Raw genomic sequence first — 15,990 nt, 5'->3', positions numbered from 1 at the left:
GTCCATGGGAATTTTTTTTTTTTTTTTTTTAAGACCATTTTTCAGCAGTGCAAGCTTATTGGGATTTAATTAAGACAAATAATTACTTGAATTTTTTTTTACTAATTAACCTTCATAATCCATGTGTTTGTTTTTCAGTAAACCTGATATGTCTCGGTTGAGGCTGGCTGCAGGGAATGCTATTGTGAAGTTGGCACAAGAACCTTGTTACCATGAAATCATCACCTTAGAACAGTACCAGCTGTGTGCACTAGCCATAAATGTAAGGAAATTAGGTGGGACTTGTGGGTTGTCAACAAATGTATGAGTATGTATTTTGCTTCTTCTGTGTGTTGTGTATACTTCTGCTAATCTGACTTTATGCAAAATGTTTTCAGCCTTGGCATGAATTTATTTACCCACTGCATAGTCCTGACTACTAATTTTGGATAAGAATCACATCTGTACTACTGGGCTGCCCAGTGGAGGAATGTTAACTAAAAGTGGTGAAATGTTATGATATTGATAAACAAAGGAATTCAGAATGAATTAAAGTTATGCCCCAGCTGCATTATAATAATATTGGAAATTGAAATGAGAGTACATCAAGTATGTTGGACTGTGGTGACAACAGTGACCTTGGTTTCTTGATACTTAAGTAGTATATATTTGGAGCACAGAGGTCTGCCAAGATAGTTGGCATCCTTTAAACATTAGAAGTGAGAGGTAGAGATTTCATATAGATGTTAGAATTTTCATCTTTAATTTCTGCCTGTGACCTCAAAGAAGCAGAAGGGACATAACTTTGAAATTTTAAGTAGCTATATTAAGATCCCCTGTGTTCCTGTCTTGTAGACTAAGGAAATTCTACAGAAATTTATTCATACCTCAAGAGTAAGGCAGTCATGTAGGGTCTCACGTTGGTGTTAGTTGCATAACTGCTCATCATCTCCTGACTTCAGAGAAGTCAAGAAATACTCTGAGAGGAATGAATGCCTTCCAGAGGATATCTTTGTTAATAACAGTATTCCATTCTAGACCTTAATTCCTGTTACTGGCTAAAGCATTAAAGCTGCAGATGATTTGAAATTGGCATTCAGTGTTACAAAACAGAAAGTATAGCTACTGTGTGGGTATTGCTTATTTTCATAGAGTATCTTTTAAAGTTCTTGAATTGTTTGGAGTTGAGTTGAAAGGCTATATCAGGCTTGTATGCTGTTTTAACAATGTTTATGTAGATTTTAAGCTTCTCTGTTCCATGGAAAGGAGCTGCTACTCAGTTCCCAAATTCTATAGAAAAAGAGAAACGGAACAAAACTTAAAATTACTTAAGATGAACTCAAAAACGCAGCAGAAATTCAGTAGTAAAAACTGAAGATTTTTACACCCAAAGTAAGGACTGATACTTCTAAGTCTTCCTCTTCTCGTTCCAAAACCTAATAAAAATGCTATCTTTGTGTCAAAATGAGTTTTGAAGATATTTCCAATTTAGGACAAAATTAATATAGACGAAAACAGCTACTTACTGAACTGATAAATAAGATCTGTTTCTGTTCTGGAAAGGATGCTCTAGCTGCATGTCATGCCTGACTGGCCTTGCCAATATAGTATCCATGTTTTGCTTTATTTTGAGACCTGTGATCAAAATGTGATCATCTTTTTTGTCATTTCCCTCCTGTGGCAAATTTTTAAAAAAATTATTGCAAATATTAACTTTTTAGTTCTCCTCTATCAGAATATGCCTCCATTGTCTTGACTTTGTTCATAATACATTAGATGAAGGCTCCTTTCCCATCCATTTCATCACTGTCTGTCAGGGTTTTTTTTCTGATTTTCCATCTCAGTTTTAATAGTTTGTGGATATAGATAATAGATCTTGTAACTTCTTTTGCTATCTTTGGGTCTAATGCTTACCTCTCCCCAGTTTTTTAAAAAGAAATTTTGACATGATATTTAAATGACAAGAACATAATAGAGTCATCAACATTTATAAACAACATCACATCTTGCTATAGAATCATAGAATAGTTTGAGTTGGAAGATATCTCTCTCTAAAGATCATCTCATTCCAATCCCCCTGCTGTGGGCAGGGACACCTTCCACTAAATCAGGTTGCTTAAAGCCCCATCCAGCCTGGCCTGGAACACTTCCAGTGATGGAGCATCCACAGCTTCTCTGGGCAACCTCTTCCAGCAGACTATCAGTCTCTTTGTAAAAAAATTTTCTTCCTTATGCTCAATCTAAACCTCTGTGTCTCAGTTTAAAATCATTGCCTCTTGTCCTGTCACTACAGGCCCTGATAAAAAGTCTTTATCTTCCATATATCTCCTTAAATATTGAAGAATTTTGTGTGAAACTGTATCAAAGGCCTCACAGAACTCCAGGTAGATGAAGCCAGTTGCTCTTCCCATATCTCTCTAGTCACTCTTCTGTAAAAGGCTCCTGGATTGGTCAGGCATCAGTTGTCATTCATGAGGCCATGCTGGCTGTTTGGCATCTCTTGCCAGTGTATATCCTTATGCCTTGGCACAGCTGCCAGGAGAATCTCTTCCACTATAGTATCACTTTTGTCACACTTCTCTTATTGATGTTTCTTTGCCTTTTGTGACTTCATTGTTTACTGCAAGTTACTGTAAATTCTGTCAGGACAGGATTTCTTTTCTCTGTAGCTTCTAAGGGATTTTGAATAATTACGAATTAGTTTTCTGGATCTTCCTGAGGTCTTGTGCAGTTTCCTTTCTCTCTGCCAGACTCAGATCGAGATCCTCAGATGCAGAGAAACTGTAATGGTTTCAGTGACTTGCACTTGCAAGTGGTTCTGTAGTAATCTCCTCTGGAAACTACCTGTGTATGTGTATTTGTTTTTGAGGTATTTGCATACACACATGGTTATGCTTAGAATATCTAGTACTGGAATCCATTTCTTGATGGTAGAAGCTGATTATTCTAAAAGTTTATTCATTCTTAAGACTATCAGGTCTACCCACAAATTAGAAAACACAAGTGACATAAAGGCCAACTCTAATATTACATAATTTATGGCAAATTTTCTTTAAGTGGACAGATCAGGAAACAGAAAACAAAAGAAAAAGCTTAATTTTAAAGATTTGTGATGGTTTCACAGGTTCTGCTATGGTTCTATGGCTACTTTTTTTTTTCCTGAGGTTGCCATTTTCTAATGTGGAATGATTAGAGCACAGAATACATGATTAAGTGTTATTACTGATTGCTATGCTAAGGTTGCAGTGATAAACAGAGACCTATGAGGGTTAAATGCATGTAGTTTAGGTAATTTAAAATTATTATCTGTGTGTTTGACCAAACCTGTAAGCCTACCTGTATTTAAGTTCTTTGATCCGTAAAACTAATTTTGATGTCAGCAGAGCTTCACATTGAAATAGAACAGAAAGTAACTGAGCATGCTGTTAAACACTTCAGTGCTTTAGGACCAGATCAAAGATCTAATAAGCTTTGCTGTTGAAAATGCAGTTTTAATTGTATTTTTAAAAATATTCACAAAGCAGCAAAACCACAGCTCTTATTCTTTAAAATTGACAAAAACTGCTGAAAAAATAAAAACACTCTGAGTTAGAAAACTGAAAAAGCTTTGGTATTGTTTTAATTTTTTAGTAAGTATCAACTTAAGTAATAAAAAAGAAACAAGCAATATCAAAGATTTATTTTTAAGGTACTTTTAAATGGTGAATTTCTGATGAATAGACAATACATTCAGAGAATCACATACGTAAAATTAGGCTAACGTGTGAGCTTTAGTTGTGCACTATAAGAAGTGTAGAACTGGTTGAGTTTGGTCCCTCAGTGAACAGTATAACTGAGCTGGACTTAAGGTTATTCTCTATATTAAAAGTTGAAGAAACAACAATCACTCCAATTTATGCCACCCAACACAATGAGTAGCAGTGAGCTACATACCTTCCTTTGTCCTCTCAGTCAATATACCAGCTAAGCATAGGTCTCTTCTAAGGTTTCCACAAGGAGTTGGGTGATGTTGCTGAGCAGGAAAAGTGGGCTGTGTCTTAGCTATCTGCTGGGGGGGGGGTGGATTTGGAAAAAAGAGGCAACAGATACTGAGTTAAGTCTCATAGTCTGCATTTCTGGCCTTGGCTTGTTTCAGCTGTGGCTACAGCAGGCTTTTCAGGGTTTCAGACCGTAAAGGATTCGTGGCTTACAGCTCAGAAGGGAAAGTGAGACTTCATTGATTTCTTCTGGATTTAATTTTTTATCTGATATATGATCTCTTCTGATGCTGTTGCCGAATTCAGCAGAGTCAGGGTTACCAGTGGCTACATCGTGTGTCTGCTGTTTGTGTTGGCTGGAACCTCTTTTCAGTTCTTTCTGGTTTTAAAACTGTCATTTGAGTAAAATATCTGTTTATTCATGTTTTTCCTTCCTATTGAGAGATAACAAATCTTTCCTTATGACCTTTTTTTGGCAGTATAAATAGACCAAACTATTTCAGTGGCCTTGTTTACCTTAGGTTTTTCTGTACATATCCTTGGAACTGTTCTCCACACTTGCTTCTGGCAACCTTCTTTGGCCTGTGTGACTAAATGGTTTGTGGTATATTAAATGGTGTCTTAAAATATGTAGATTATTTTCATACAGAGGCTTTTAAAGTTCGTATCTTTTCTGGGAGTACATAGCTTAATAAATTGTAGGAGTACATTTGCCACCTTTGTATTACCTGGAGGTTTTAGCAACTGTTCCACATGTGTCTCTCTTCTGTGGTCAGTCAGGGTGAGGTTTCCACAATATAATGGAAATCCCCAGAACTCTCTTCAGCATTTAACCTTCCCCTATCTGGCAGTTCTGTTGAGTTCTATTATGTTTCTAATATTAATGGCTTGATGAAAAATTGTGAAATTGTGTAGTAAAATAAACACATTGGTCACTGGTGCCTAAACACGGTTTTGGTGCAGACCTTTGGCTTCACGAAGGTCCTGTTGTAAACAATTCCATTGACTCCATGCCTCAATGCTATGTTAAATTCCTGTACAAATTCCAAAACCTTCACTCTTCTCCTGATCTTCAGGGAAGCTTCAGCTGATTAATTCAATTTAATTGCTCTGAATTGTCATTTAAAATATTCTTACAATTCCTATGCTTCTCTGTCTGCAAGGTCTGAAATTGATTTTGGCATATTCACCCAGGCTTCCATGTTTTATTTCACAGTCTGTATTACTGATAGAAAAGCTTACTGTTACCTTTTTTGTTTTTGTTTTTGTTTTTTGTTTTTTTAATAGGATGAATGTTACCAAGTGAGACAGATATTTGCTCAGAAACTTCACAAAGGCCTTTCTAGACTACGGCTGCCTCTAGAATATATGGCTATATGTGCACTGTGTGCAAAAGATCCAGTGAAAGAGAGAAGAGCTCATGCTAGGCAGTGCCTTGTGAAGAACATAAATGTCAGGAGGGAGTATCTGAAGCAACACGCAGCAGTCAGTGGTAAGAGAATAGAAGTCACTTTTTGGTACAGGTACTATAGTTCAAATGTGAGTAGAGTGTGAAAATATTGATGGTTTTCTGTTTTATACATGGAATGGCTGTAAATTTTACTTAGAGGTATCCAATGAAAATGCAAATTGAGTCCATATTTTCTTTTGACTTTTTTTACAGGCACTTTCTGAGATCTTAAGAGCTGTGCTAATGCTTATGCCTAAATGTATTGTAAGCAAAGTAATTTTTCCAGGTAGTTTCCATGTAATGTTTAAACTTCATGGTTCATTATATTGTAAGTAAAGTGAAAATGACAAAATGTAAATCAATAATTAATATTATACAACCTTTATGACAAAGGCTGGACTAAGTTGCTTATCTTTTCACTGCTGTATTGGGTAGTTTCTTGCCTTGTCTTATGTGGGCTGTATTTGTAGTCACTTTAGGATGAATTTATGTAATTCTTTCTAGTACCAGCAGTCTGGTCGTGGGAATGCTTTGTAATTTGCTATGGACTAGTGATAGCTGGTTTTCTTTTTAAAAATCAACTCATTTCCATTTTGATTTACTCAAAGCTTACATGCATACAGCATGACAGCAGTGGTATATCATCTGTATATATAATACTCTATATGAAGAGTAGATCTTTATGAAGAGATATGGATATTTTGAATAAGAGTTTTTGAAAGTTTTATTTCTTTGAAAGCTTACCTATAGTTTGGCCTTTGTGAAATGAAGGGGAGTTTTTCATCTTGATCTTGTCTTAGAGTAGACGAGACCTGTTTGTGAATCTGATCTCACAGATGCTGTCAGATGACTGATATCCTTCTGCATTTATGAATCACAGACTTGATATTATCCACGTCAGTCTGTGTGCCATAGTCCCATTAGAGAAATCCTTCTTTATGTTACTTAGAATTCAACGAAAGAGCAATGCTTTTCTCCCTCCTCACTAACATGTAACAAAGAAAAATCCATTGACCAAACAGCTTCAGTCATCCTAAGACTATTATTATTGAAAGTTGAAAACTCTTTAGTTATGTAGACAGAAAGTATAAAAATTCTCATGTGATTAAAAGTAATTGCTGATTCCCTAGCTCTATTAAGATAGATGCTGCAAAGTTAACATCAAAAATCTGTAGAAGTGAGTGATTTTTAAATTTTTTTTTAATCCATAGGGCCTCAAAATGTGCCCAATTTTTTTTCTTGCTGAAAGACTTACCTTGAGTGATGCCATTGATTTCATCTGTACTATAATCCATGAGGAGTCTGTACTAAATGTACTTTGTGGTATTTTTTGATGACTACAGTGTTAACTTCATGACATTCATATTTACCAGTCTGAGCTTTTAACAAATAAAATGTCTGGAGCTGTTTGTGTCTTATTGCAGTAGTGCAGCTGAAGCTTAGTTCTGGGAAGATCATACTATTTAAAGGTGTCTGTCATCTCCTGTCATTCTTACTGGTCCTGCAGTAACTCAGGGTGGTAGAGATGATAGCATCTCCTCTGAAAATCTTCATGTAACTCTAGAACTGAAAATCTGTATCTTTGAGTAATGCAGCTATTTTTCTGAATCTGTAAGTGTGTGATTTAATGATGTTTTTTTTTTTCTCAGAAACTTGGTATAGGTGAGGAGGGTATGGTTCAGATAATTTGGTGTATTTCAGTATTTATTGAAAAGACAGTAAACTTCTATAAGCTTTCTAGGAACTGGCTCCAGACAGCCTCTTTCCTCCACACTGACCTTTTACAGGCTGGCAGGAATTGCTTTCAGGCTCTTAAATTCTCTAAATGCTATTGAGAGTGGAAGCTGCTCAAAAAGAGACTTTGATTGTGTGTCTGTTACTGGTTCCATCTGGGTAAAGAGTTGTGTCTTGCATAGGAATCTCTTTTCTGAAGCTGGGCTTTTACTTGCAAGTCAGTATGTAGAAAATTTACAAGAGTAAGGATTTATTTTATTTTTTTTTTTTAACACATTTCTTTTCTAGATGTTCATAAAGGCCTGTCATGAGAGTTTTTGCCACGTGGTAGTTTCAGTTCCTGGTAGTACATGTCTGTAAAGACACTCTACCTGTAAGGTTGTTTCTTTCTTAGAGCTGAAGAAAGAATACATAAATACTATTTTTTGTCACGAAGGGTTAAATATAAGATGTCTCAATATTTATTGTTTTCCTGGTTTGGCTGGACCTGAATCACTTTTTTTCCAGAATCATTGGTATTATTACTATAGTTACATGAGAAACACTACAAGGCAGTAAATAATGAAACACTGAGTTCATGAGCACCTGATGAGCATTCTGCTGAAGTTGCTAATTAATCCAGATTATAGGGGATTGGTTTGCCTGGGACATGTCTGAGGCAAGCTAATTTTCTAGTGTTCTGGAATCATAATTATGTTCTTTTTCTTCCCTGCCACAACTGCTGACTAAAATGCAAGAAAGTGTTTGAATAAGAGAAGGATGTTTTTAAAGTTAATAGTGGAATGTTAACTGAAAACACATTTAAAACTGCTTTGCAAAGTACACTGGATTTCAATTACATAAATAGAGCCTGAATTAAAAAATGGGTGATATTGTTTCTTTCAAACCATATGGTGTCTTACAGTCTATGTGGTAGAGATATTACTCTTGATAATTAACTGCATAAACTACCATGACTGTATGAAAGTGTATCCTTGGAGCTTGACAGTACAATCTTCTCTGGGCCTTCATTAATTTTGAACACTTGCCTTGCTATTATGAAATAATTCAAATATTTTTGAAGGCCATGCATTATCCCTATTTATGGAAAGCTTAAGATTGTGTTAGATTGAATAAGACTGTACTTACTCATGGCAGTTATTTAGTTTTCTGAAATCTGCAGTAATGGTATGTGCTATTTTGAGATGCACAATATTCTATTTGTCAAGCACATCTCGTGTGAATACATGCATTAGAGATACAAATATCAGTATAATTATTAATTTAAAAATAGTTCTCAAATAATGTTTTATATAAATTGATATGAAGTTTGGAATTCATATTCATAACCTAATATGGGATAGGTAAAAGCTTAAAAAAAAAAAATAATTCAGGGCTTGGTCATGTCTTTCATAAACACTGATTAGCTCAAAAATGTGATTTTTGAAAGCCAGAGCCAGGAGTTTACCTCATTCCTTCACATCTATATTCAAGTGTTTATACATAGGCATGTTACCATTAGGATTTTGCATTTGCCACAAGCACTCAAGATCCATATGCTTTTAAACTCAGTTCACTTATACTTTGTTACAGCTTTCATGCTACCACTTACACCATTAAACAGGTATTTGTGATGTGGTTTTGGCTGTGGGTTTGAAGAAATTTGCAATTTGGCTGCAAAGCCTCTGCAAAGGACATTTCTTTCTGTTCTATTGACAGCCAAGTTGTACATTGCAATGTCCAAAGACATAATAGTAGCTTATCCTACATGGAATTTATTATCTGTCCTCACTACTGTTTTTCAAAGTCTTTCAGAATACAGGCTTTTAAATGAGCAAAGGACTGGGAGCGGGTCCTGACTAAAGCTGGATTCTCAATGTAGCTGGAAAGGATACAGCCCTGATTGAGAGATAATTAAAATCTTAATTTTTGCATGTGTGAAACATCTGCATATCAACCATGAAATGCAACATTGTCAAGAAATCATAAGCCCACATGTGCCTATACTTATTCTTAATGTATGCTGACCTTTGCTCTTTTCTCTGTAGTAGAAAATAATATTTCTTGGTATGTTGTATTTTGATGCACCTTTCCTCTGCTTTTTCAGAGAAACTGTTGTCACTTCTGCCTGAGTATGTTGTTCCTTATACTATCCATCTGCTAGCTCATGACCCAGATTATGTCAAAGTCCAGGACATTGAACAGCTCAAGGACATTAAAGAGTAAGACTACTTTTAATTGTGTTATTTCTAATGTTAAAAAATCCTAACTTCATTCTGGTTAAATTTTCATTCATTATGGTACCCTGATATGCTGTCCACTGGACATAACAACATAAAATATTGTGAGAGTTTAGTGCTTTGTGGTATCCAACAGAGGAATCTTTACCTCCTGCTCATCCTTCCTTCATTTCTTTTTTCTAAACAGTTGGTTTCCCAGAGTTAGACTGGTTCAGATGCATAATACCAGTAAATCCTAAAGTAGACTGTTCTCTCAGTGTGCTTTTAAAAATAACTTCTTTTGCACTTTTATTCACGAGGAGTACTGCATTTTTCCCTTAGGTGCCTGTGGTTCATACTGGAAATACTGATGGCGAAAAATGAAAACAACAGTCATGCATTTATCAGAAAAATGGTAGAAAATATCAAACAGACTAAGGATGCTCAAGGTCCAGATGATCCAAAAATGAATGAAGTAGGTGATACTTTTTGATGGAAAATTGCATTTATTTCTATTCCTGGAATTGAGTTGCTTTTTGTTTACACATCTTTAAAATACCTTTGAATTGAACTGTTTGTGAGAGATGGTACTTTATGTATGGTGAAGATTGTATTTATTTTAGTTTAGGTAACAGTTCTTTTCATAGTCTTCAGTAGATCTTGCATATTTGCACAGGAGTGTTAGTAGTTTGCAGGCCTTTTGTTTCCATCTTTTGTATGATTATTAAATCCAAACTTTAAATATATGATAACCATTATTTTTACTATTCAAATCATCCACTAACATGCTTCAGAATACTTCATTTTAGATATGCAAGAGTAAACTTAATACAGGAAAAAAAATACATGTATTAGACGTCTTCATTGTGTATTGTGTAGGGAGTGCTTCAAATTCTGATCTTGCTTTTGAGGTTTTGCATCACTTAATATACAGATTTGTCACTTTTCTGTTTTTCCCACAGAGATGAGGTTTTTGTAAATTTTGGTTTTGGCTTTGTCTTTGAAGCCATCACATACACTATTCTTAAGTCTAGAAAGATCATGAAGCCTAGATCTTCTCAACTGCTGGGCCTATAAAGTTCTTTTATCTTTTGCTCCCATATTTGAGGACTCTGTAATACACTTTTAGATGCAGGGTGGTGTTAAAAGGCTTAAGATAATCACTGTAAGTTTGTGCTCAAAGGATACTGTCTTTTGTCAAGATTTGCAATGAACTTCTAAACTGTTGTTCAATTTTTTTTAAATGTTCTTATTTACAGAAACTGTACACAGTCTGTGATGTAGCAATGAATATTATTATGTCAAAGAGTACAACATACAGCTTGGAATCCCCTAAAGACCCTGTACTTCCAGCCAGATATTTTACTCAACCCGACAAGGTACACCTTGCATTTAATTCGATTTAAATCTGTTTAAATCTGTGTTATTTGCAACTCAGGCATTTTTTTTTTCAGGCCTTTGTTTTTCAATAGTTTTTTTAACTTCAGACTTCTACCTATTATAATATAGTTGAAAATTTATGTATGCTTATGTTTTCATAAATATTTATGCATGTGTTCACACACTGATTTTTTTTTTTTTCCCCTGCTCCTTCTTCTACCCTCCTCCATGAAATACTGTTCTGGTTTTAAATTTCAGAAGCATAAATGATGTAAAGAATTTTTCAGTACTATTTACAAAATGTATGTGTCTTGCTCACTGGTTGTTGCTCTCCTTCCTCTTCTTTCTTTACAGAATTTCAGTAACACCAAAAATTATCTTCCTCCGGAAATGAAGTCTTTTTTCACTCCTGGAAAGGCATGTATGGTGTGAGAGCATTGGGAATTTTGGTTTTGGTGCTGTGTTTGTAGTTTTGATTTATGGTGGCTTGGTTTGGTTTGGTTTGTTTTTAAGAAAACTAATGTAGTTAATGTAACACTTCAAGTTTAAGAAAATAGGTTGGGTTTGCCTAAAGGGTTTATATACCAAGGATTAGTAAACAGGTAGAGAAAAAGAGACATACACTGGCTTGTGGTAGTAGTAGATGAAGTCTACATTGTCTTTAAATTTACAAAGAGTGAAAAAAATCTACACTATTTGAGAAGTTTAGAAGATGTTTAACCTTTTTTTTGCAGAAGACTACAATATTCCATGTGAAGTGATAGCAAGAAAAATGCCAATATAAATTGGTCCTGCTCTAGCAGGGGGATTGGATTTGATGATCTTTAAAGGTCCTTTCCAACCCCTAGCGTTCTGTGAAATTATTTTTTAAATCATATAAATTAATCTTTGGCAAAGCAGAATGCTGTTTCACATATCTTAGAAGATAACTGTTCTATGGTTATTAATTTGTTATTTGTATTGAGTGGCAGTGTTCTTTCACTAAAACTAAACCCACTAATATCTAGTAACAGCAAGTAATTTTCTTTACCAGAACCAGTTTGTGGTTTTCATTTGGATTAATGTTTCATGTTCTAGATTAGAGGAAGAACATTAATTTGTTACTTTGCAAAAGAACTAAAAGTGCAGAATCTTCATTACCCTTAACTTTGCTAATGAAGCATTAGCTACAAGCTAGTAACTTCCTAATAGAGGAATAATGCAAATTAGGAAGAAATGTAGATGTACTGGAGCATCTTCTTGATCAGAAGTTGGAAGCCAACATTTATTGGTTGGTATCTATCATAACAGTATCGTGCATTTGAGTACTGGAACTCCATGGACTGTAGAGATTCGCTTTCTGAGAATACTCAAATTTTTAAAAGGAAGTTGTGTGTTAATTCTCTCTTCCAGTTGTCATCATAAAACACCATTGCTAGTTTGTCCCAAACTTAATACATTAAGTGTACAGTGACAATATTAAGAAGCGTGGTTTAGGTTGTCATAAAAAATCCCAGAATCTGAAAGTGTGTGAGGTTGCTCTCTGACTTTTCTCATGAGAAATGCTCCAGTCCCTTCTTCATCTTAGTGACCCTTCGCTGCATTCTGTCCAGTAGTTCCTTATTTCTCATATATCCTAACTTAAATTCTTTTGAATCCTAAGGTAGCTTTAAGATTATTTTAAATTTTTTTTTTAATTAATTTAAATTTCTAGTGCTAGGTACTCTAGTTCCATTTTTGTTGTTCTGAAATATTACAACAAACAGGAGAGATGTACTAAGATGATTAAGGGGGTGGAACATCTCCCTTATGAGGAAAGGCTGAGGGAGCTGGGTCTCTTTAGTCTGGAGAAAAGGAGACTGAGGGGTGACCTCATCAATGTTTTCAAATATGTAAGGGGTGAGTGTCAAGGAGAAGAAGTTAGGCTCTTCTCAGTGGTGACCAGTGATAGGACAAGGGGTAATGGGTGTAAATTGGAGCATAGGAGGTTCAAGTTGAATATCCGGAAAAATGTTTTTACTGTAAGGGTGACAGAGCCCTGGAACAGGCTGCCCAGGGGGGTCGTGGAGACATTCAAAACCCTCCTGGACACGTTCCTGCGCGATGTACTCTAGGTGGCCCTGCTCTGGCAGGGGGGGGTTGGACTAGATGATCTTTCGAGGTCCCTTCTAACCCCAAGGATTCTATGATTTAATCACCAAAAAATTTCACATGCTTCGCTATCATGAGAGCAGTGCAAAATGGAAGCTGGTCCTGGCAGTCTTATTTTGGGGAATGGAAATCTGGCTTCAGTAGGTGTTGGTGAGGTGGACGTAAGCAGGGAGCAGTATCTGGGGGCAGGAGGGGTTTGAGTAGAAGGTTCTGTGGTAAAGGAGCTGTTAGTGCAGGCCCTGTTAGTCCCTTCTTAGTAGAAAGCCCTTTCTAGTGTGTCCATCTCTCTGCTTTTGAGCTCTTCCTGTATTTTTTTGTTGATTAACATGAAGTTCTAAATTGATGTAAGTTCTTAAACTCAATTATGTTATCAAAGATTTATATTTTGAAAGGATGTACTGTTTTTATTGTACTTGGTGCAGAGTGAATCTTTGGTGTAAGTGTAAAACTTCCTGCAGCTTCCTACAGTATAACCAGCCATGGTGCATATCTCTGAAAAAGGAACACTCAAAGCACCTGTGGTGTGCATGCTGAACTTATTTTTGTACGTGGGTGTGTGACATAAAAAGAAATTCTTTTTAGGAGTAAGTGAACTCATTCAACTCTCTTGAAAGTTGGTATAAGCTAGAGTTACTTGGCATGTCTGCAAAATAATCCACTTAAATTAATAACCTGAAGCTCACCAGTGTCTGAAAATTTTGGCACCTATTAAAAGCCTGGCATTTTAAAATCTGTACTTGAATTATCAGAATCTTCTCCACGGTATTTGTTTTTTGAGATTCTCATTGATTCCCTGTAGAAACTAGTGTGGTTTGTTGTTACAGCTAAGCCAATTTAATGGCTTCTTTGCTGAAAGGGCTGTCCTGCTGCTATTTCTGTTTTGCCAGTGCAGATGCTTATCTGATCCAAATGGTGAGCTGGTTCAGGCAGCTAGATCAGCAGAAAGCAAACTGCACAAAAAGTGCTGAAGTGGCTTAATGCAAGGTCAGGTGAGCACCCAGTACTACCAGTGACAAGAGGACAGAAGAATATAAGGGTAGAGAGAAGAATACTGGTTTTGGTGGCAGCTGGCTTACAACTTTGCCAGCTTCCTTCTGGTGTTGTAAATTTAATATGAAAATGTTTATAGCCTTGTGTTAAAATTAAGATGTTGATTGCAGAAAGTGAAATCTGTGCATATTTTAAGCATAATGCATGCTAAAAATATCTAGACATGTAGCTTAAAATAAAGGAAATATATTTTTTTATTTCAGCCTAAAGCAGCCAACGTTCTTGGAGCAGTTAATAAGCCTCTGTCGTCAGCAGGCAAACAGTCTCAGTCCAAATCTTCCCGAATGGAAACTGTAAGCAATGCCAGCAGCAGTTCAAATCCAAGCTCTCCAGGAAGGATCAAAGGGAGGTCAGTAGACAACAAAGAAGCTTTGATATTTCAAGTATTTGTAATGAAAACTTTGAATATTGCTATAATGTTCTCTAAGTGAGAAACAGAATTCTATTATCTTATTTTGAAGTAAAGTTGTAATATCACACAACTGAAACCATAGATTTGTCTCTCTAACCCCAGAAGTAAATTTACTTTAAAAAAACCAAACAAACTAGAATCAAATCACATCTTGAGTTGGCTGTAGGAGTGTATAGCCTCATATGCTGTACTTTTTATGTGTTTCTATTAAACTCCCTTGTGTATATATGTATATACACACACCTCTGTGTGTATGAGTACACATACATTTCCAGTTCCTAGAAACTTTTTAAGCTGCTCTAATGTTAACAACATGTCATAAACAATGAGGACTGGTAGGCCATTGTGGTTATCCCTAGCCATTCCCTTCTCTAAATTTGCAGATAAATATTTTTGGATTTTAGATTCCTTCTGTGATGGAGAGGGGAATATACTGTAATGCTATCCAAGTTTTTTTTCTACTTATATGACTTTAAAAGTTATGGATTTTTTTTGTGGCAATTATTTTTTTTAGGTTACTCATTAGTTATTGTATCATAACTTTTTAACTGAAATTCAACATTATAATTATTTTTTTCCCAGACATTTAGAGGTTGTATAGCCCCCCATATTTTCTCCCATTACTTTACGACTGTGAGGAAATATGTTTGGTACTTCTGTGACTATTTAACATATAATATTAAAAGTAGTGCAGTGTTTTACAAGAAGTACTTCTCAACACTATGGAAAGTCCACAGACAGGGCTGCTTCTCACAAGTCACGCACGTTCACATGCTGAAATATATTACTGGCTAAAGACAGGTTGGAATGAAGATTATTCTTTATATCCATCTATATGAAGTTAATCTGACACCAGTATTGCTTACATCAAGCCTAGTTTAAAAACACGGCACTATCAGTCTAAACACGCTCTGTCATCTGTATGATCTCCCCAGTTCACCTAAGTTAAACTCATTAGTGTTTATGGTAGAGATACCAAAAAATAAAAGTCCACTAGAAATGATGGTTATGAATCAGCATGCATGGTGTTTCCAATTCAGTCTGACTGAATCCGTACAGGAAAGCTTGCATCTCTTAAGATTATGCATAAAAACTGAACTTCTGATTATGGCATAGTTTTTACAGATCTTTTACTTACAGGAGTGAGAATGTCTTTCTCAGTCTATGCAATGCCCAAGCCAGGGAGTTAAGACTGTGTATTTAAATACCACTCTTTGTTTCAGCACACAGTGTTATTTCTTTGCATTAAAAAATGGGCAGTTATGTGAAAATGTTACCCAGGGCAGATGAACTGAAATGACTTGTGTATTGGCTTTGGTATATTATCTTTTATCTGTGGGTCTCAGTGTTTTACACATCCAGGAGGTATCATTGTACACATTTGTGTAGAACTGAAATAGAAATGACATTGCTGCCCTACACAGCAACAAAAAGCTGAAGGATGAACTGATCTTTGACATTTACATCTGCTGTTTTATTGCCTAAGCCTCATCATAGGAAAGTGTGCAAGTTTTGGCTGATCTGTGTGTGGGGATTTTTATTGGTATATGAAAATATATGCAAGTATGCATAAGCATACAGATCTCTAGAAACTTGGTAGGGATCTTCTGTGTCAAAAAACTGCTTCCCATTCCCACTGGAAAAAGAAAAGTTAACTTGGGTTGTAACTGATACCTTAGT

General features: G+C 35.7%; 1 protein-coding gene across 3 annotated transcripts in view; it reads left to right on the top strand.

Annotated features, from left to right (window-relative positions):
• PDS5B (PDS5 cohesin associated factor B) overlaps window positions 1-15,990 on the top strand; it is a 113,113-nt gene that overhangs the window by 84,544 nt on the left and 12,579 nt on the right. For all 3 annotated transcript variants that reach the window (XM_030446688.1, XM_030446680.1, XM_030446695.1), the window contains exons 24-30: window positions 139-262; window positions 5,244-5,448; window positions 9,227-9,341; window positions 9,681-9,813; window positions 10,598-10,717; window positions 11,073-11,135; window positions 14,102-14,247. In XM_030446688.1, the coding sequence (XP_030302548.1) occupies window positions 139-262; window positions 5,244-5,448; window positions 9,227-9,341; window positions 9,681-9,813; window positions 10,598-10,717; window positions 11,073-11,135; window positions 14,102-14,247 (906 nt within the window). The remainder of the gene's footprint in view (window positions 1-138; window positions 263-5,243; window positions 5,449-9,226; window positions 9,342-9,680; window positions 9,814-10,597; window positions 10,718-11,072; window positions 11,136-14,101; window positions 14,248-15,990) is intronic.

Source organism: Calypte anna, chromosome 1 (genome assembly GCF_003957555.1).
Source record: "Calypte anna isolate BGI_N300 chromosome 1, bCalAnn1_v1.p, whole genome shotgun sequence".
NCBI lineage: Eukaryota > Metazoa > Chordata > Aves > Apodiformes > Trochilidae > Calypte > Calypte anna.
The sequence above is the reverse complement of the archived record's forward strand: the minus strand, read 5'-3'. Positions and strand labels throughout refer to the sequence as shown.